The 2,493-nt window shown below is 36.3% G+C and overlaps 1 protein-coding gene across 1 annotated transcript in view; it reads left to right on the top strand.

Moving 5' to 3' along the window:
* The window catches only part of LOC118409684 (ras GTPase-activating-like protein IQGAP1), a gene marked incomplete in the record, with an annotated part of 53,992 nt that overhangs the window by 21,663 nt on the left and 29,836 nt on the right, over positions 1-2,493 (top strand). The window contains 4 exon segments of the mRNA XM_035810884.1: positions 368-389; positions 1,060-1,238; positions 1,615-1,635; positions 2,164-2,257. Coding sequence (XP_035666777.1) covers positions 368-389; positions 1,060-1,238; positions 1,615-1,635; positions 2,164-2,257 — 316 coding nt within the window.

Raw genomic sequence — 2,493 nt, forward strand, 5'->3', positions numbered from 1 at the left:
ACATGCATTATGTATGCTGGTTGATTGAGAAGAGAAATTACAGATTGCAACAATGTAATGATTGAATATGAAAGTTTGCTTGCAGTGTCCCCAATGATGTCATGCCATCTGTTGTATAATTTTCAATCTGTATCTATAGTACTCTGGGGAAATACGTATTCATATTAATCAATATTTGTCACTGCACAAATGTATTAATTTTTCTTTTGTACATGTGTGTAGCTATGTAATAATGTTTGATGGTATCGCGTATGTATCAAGTGACTCAAGTTGTTTGAATCAGTGCCAGTTATAATATCAAGACTGTAGAGCACACTGTGTCAAGGATGTATTTGTTGTTGTTAACTGTTTCAATCTTGTCTTGCAGTTGTCTGAGGATGATGCTGCATGTAAGTGTCTCTCATTTTAACAAGTCACCACTAACCCTCATTCTGAAGGCAAAGTTTCATCCCTTCATTGTAAACTATGTCAACCTGGTAACCTTTGCACTTTCTTGTATATTTGTCATGAAACTGTCAAATATCACAATCTTGATTTGTCCTGTTTCTATTGCATGGTCGATCTTTATGATATAGAATTTGATCCTTATTTTGCATGTAAAAATCTGATTGTTAATCTATGCAAATTAGATTATCTATAGGGGATTCTTGGTTTTAAGTGAATTTTGATTGCTGCGCTTACACGTAGGATTTAAAAAAATGTCAAATGGTCAGAAAAGCTAATGTACAGTTTGCAGATGAAAAATGTTTACTTTTATGGGGATGACATCAGTATGCCTATGGTCTTGGGCATTCATATTTACAATGTTGATAAACAATTTTCTTCATTCTCACAAACAAATTACAAATTACTGGTACTAAAATTGACTGGTTTTATGTCTTGTTTGTCAAATGTTTTTTTCAAATGTGTTTATTATTCTGGATCTTCATGTGTGTTTCACACCTGTGATGTTACCCTTGACTATGTTTTGGTGTGAGCTTTTTTTACGACTGTTGAATCACATCAGACTGTGTGTGTGTGAAACTTGACTATATAATCCAGCGTTGTTGTTTTCCACAGTGCATGCTGCCATCATCGCTATCAACGATGCCATTGAGAAACAGGTTTCTGCCGACACGTTGACCGCTCTACAAAATCCAGCTGCTCGGATGAAGCAGGTCCAGGACCACCTGGCGGACAGCTACCAGGAACAGCTCTACACCATGAAGACAGCCAAGGAGGAAAAGGCAGCAGCCCAGGTATGAGATACTACTGCAAGTCTGATTTATGCTTCTGTTTGCATTTTTCCTCACACTTTGCTTGAACTTATGACTGTCTTGGAAGATTTTCAGTCACATCTATTTTGTTTGTTTGTTTGCTTGATGATGCCTTGATGCATGTTTTATTATGTCTGAAATTACTATAACATTCAAGATAATTTGTCTAGTCATTAAAGTAGATGTTATCATGTTTAATCCTATATGTTCTGTTGGAAGTATTTTTGTCCGTGTTTTAGTATGGAATGTGCAAGTGTTATGCTACTGTCTTGCCAAGAACATTTTTCTAGCATGTTATCAACTAACTTCTGTGAACGTCTCTCCAACTTTTGCGATGCTGCTTGCATAACGACCTCAGAGAAGTGCAAATATGAATGTGGTATGTCAACAACAACTGCACTTCCCCTGAAAATCACTTCCAATTTTGGGGGTTAATGCACCCTGGTCTAACCTGCATGCTGACATGACAAATAATGCATGATAACAACATTAACCACATGTGACGATGTCATACATTTCATTTAGAAGGTTGCACAGGTGATTGGTGGAACCTTTATCAGTCAAGCATAGAACAATGTGGTGAAGGGATATTTTGAAAAAAATGTTGATAGGACCTATTTTATGGTACACACAGCTTCTTAAATGTGGAAATGGTCTTCACACGTATAGACAGTATTTTCTTGTGCACATAAAAATCTAAAACATTTGTCTTGTGACATTTAGTCCTTTGATTATGCCTATTGCTGTAATTTCTAGTGTAAAAGACACAATATCTTTAAAGTTTGATTTTCGTATTCAGCAATCCAATCCAACTGTGATGGCCAAAGCTAACCAATTTAATTGTCTTTTATAGAATAAAGCTAAATTCAGATATCTTTACTAATCAATTTTTTGGGATGTCGTTCAGGCCGAGAGAGAAGAGGTGAATGAAGCAGACCAGGATGTATACGACCGTTTGCTGACACAGGCTGAGATACAGGGGAATGTCAACCAGGTCAACCGTAAGTACCTCTCCAGATGAAAAACTGTGTTCTGTTGAAAGGATTGGTAAATATGAGAATTTGAAGCAGGTCTACTACACACATATATAAGTTTGTTTTGGTTAAAATATCATGGTAACTGGTATAGTGAAATTTGCTGGCAGCTTTTAATTAGAATGTGTAAGAAAGTCCAGAAGCTACATAGAACAGAGTGGAAAGAAATGAAGGGAGCCATTTGCAGCTGTAATACTGTACTA

Source organism: Branchiostoma floridae, chromosome 2, assembly GCF_000003815.2.
Source record: "Branchiostoma floridae strain S238N-H82 chromosome 2, Bfl_VNyyK, whole genome shotgun sequence".
Taxonomy (NCBI): domain Eukaryota; kingdom Metazoa; phylum Chordata; class Leptocardii; order Amphioxiformes; family Branchiostomatidae; genus Branchiostoma; species Branchiostoma floridae.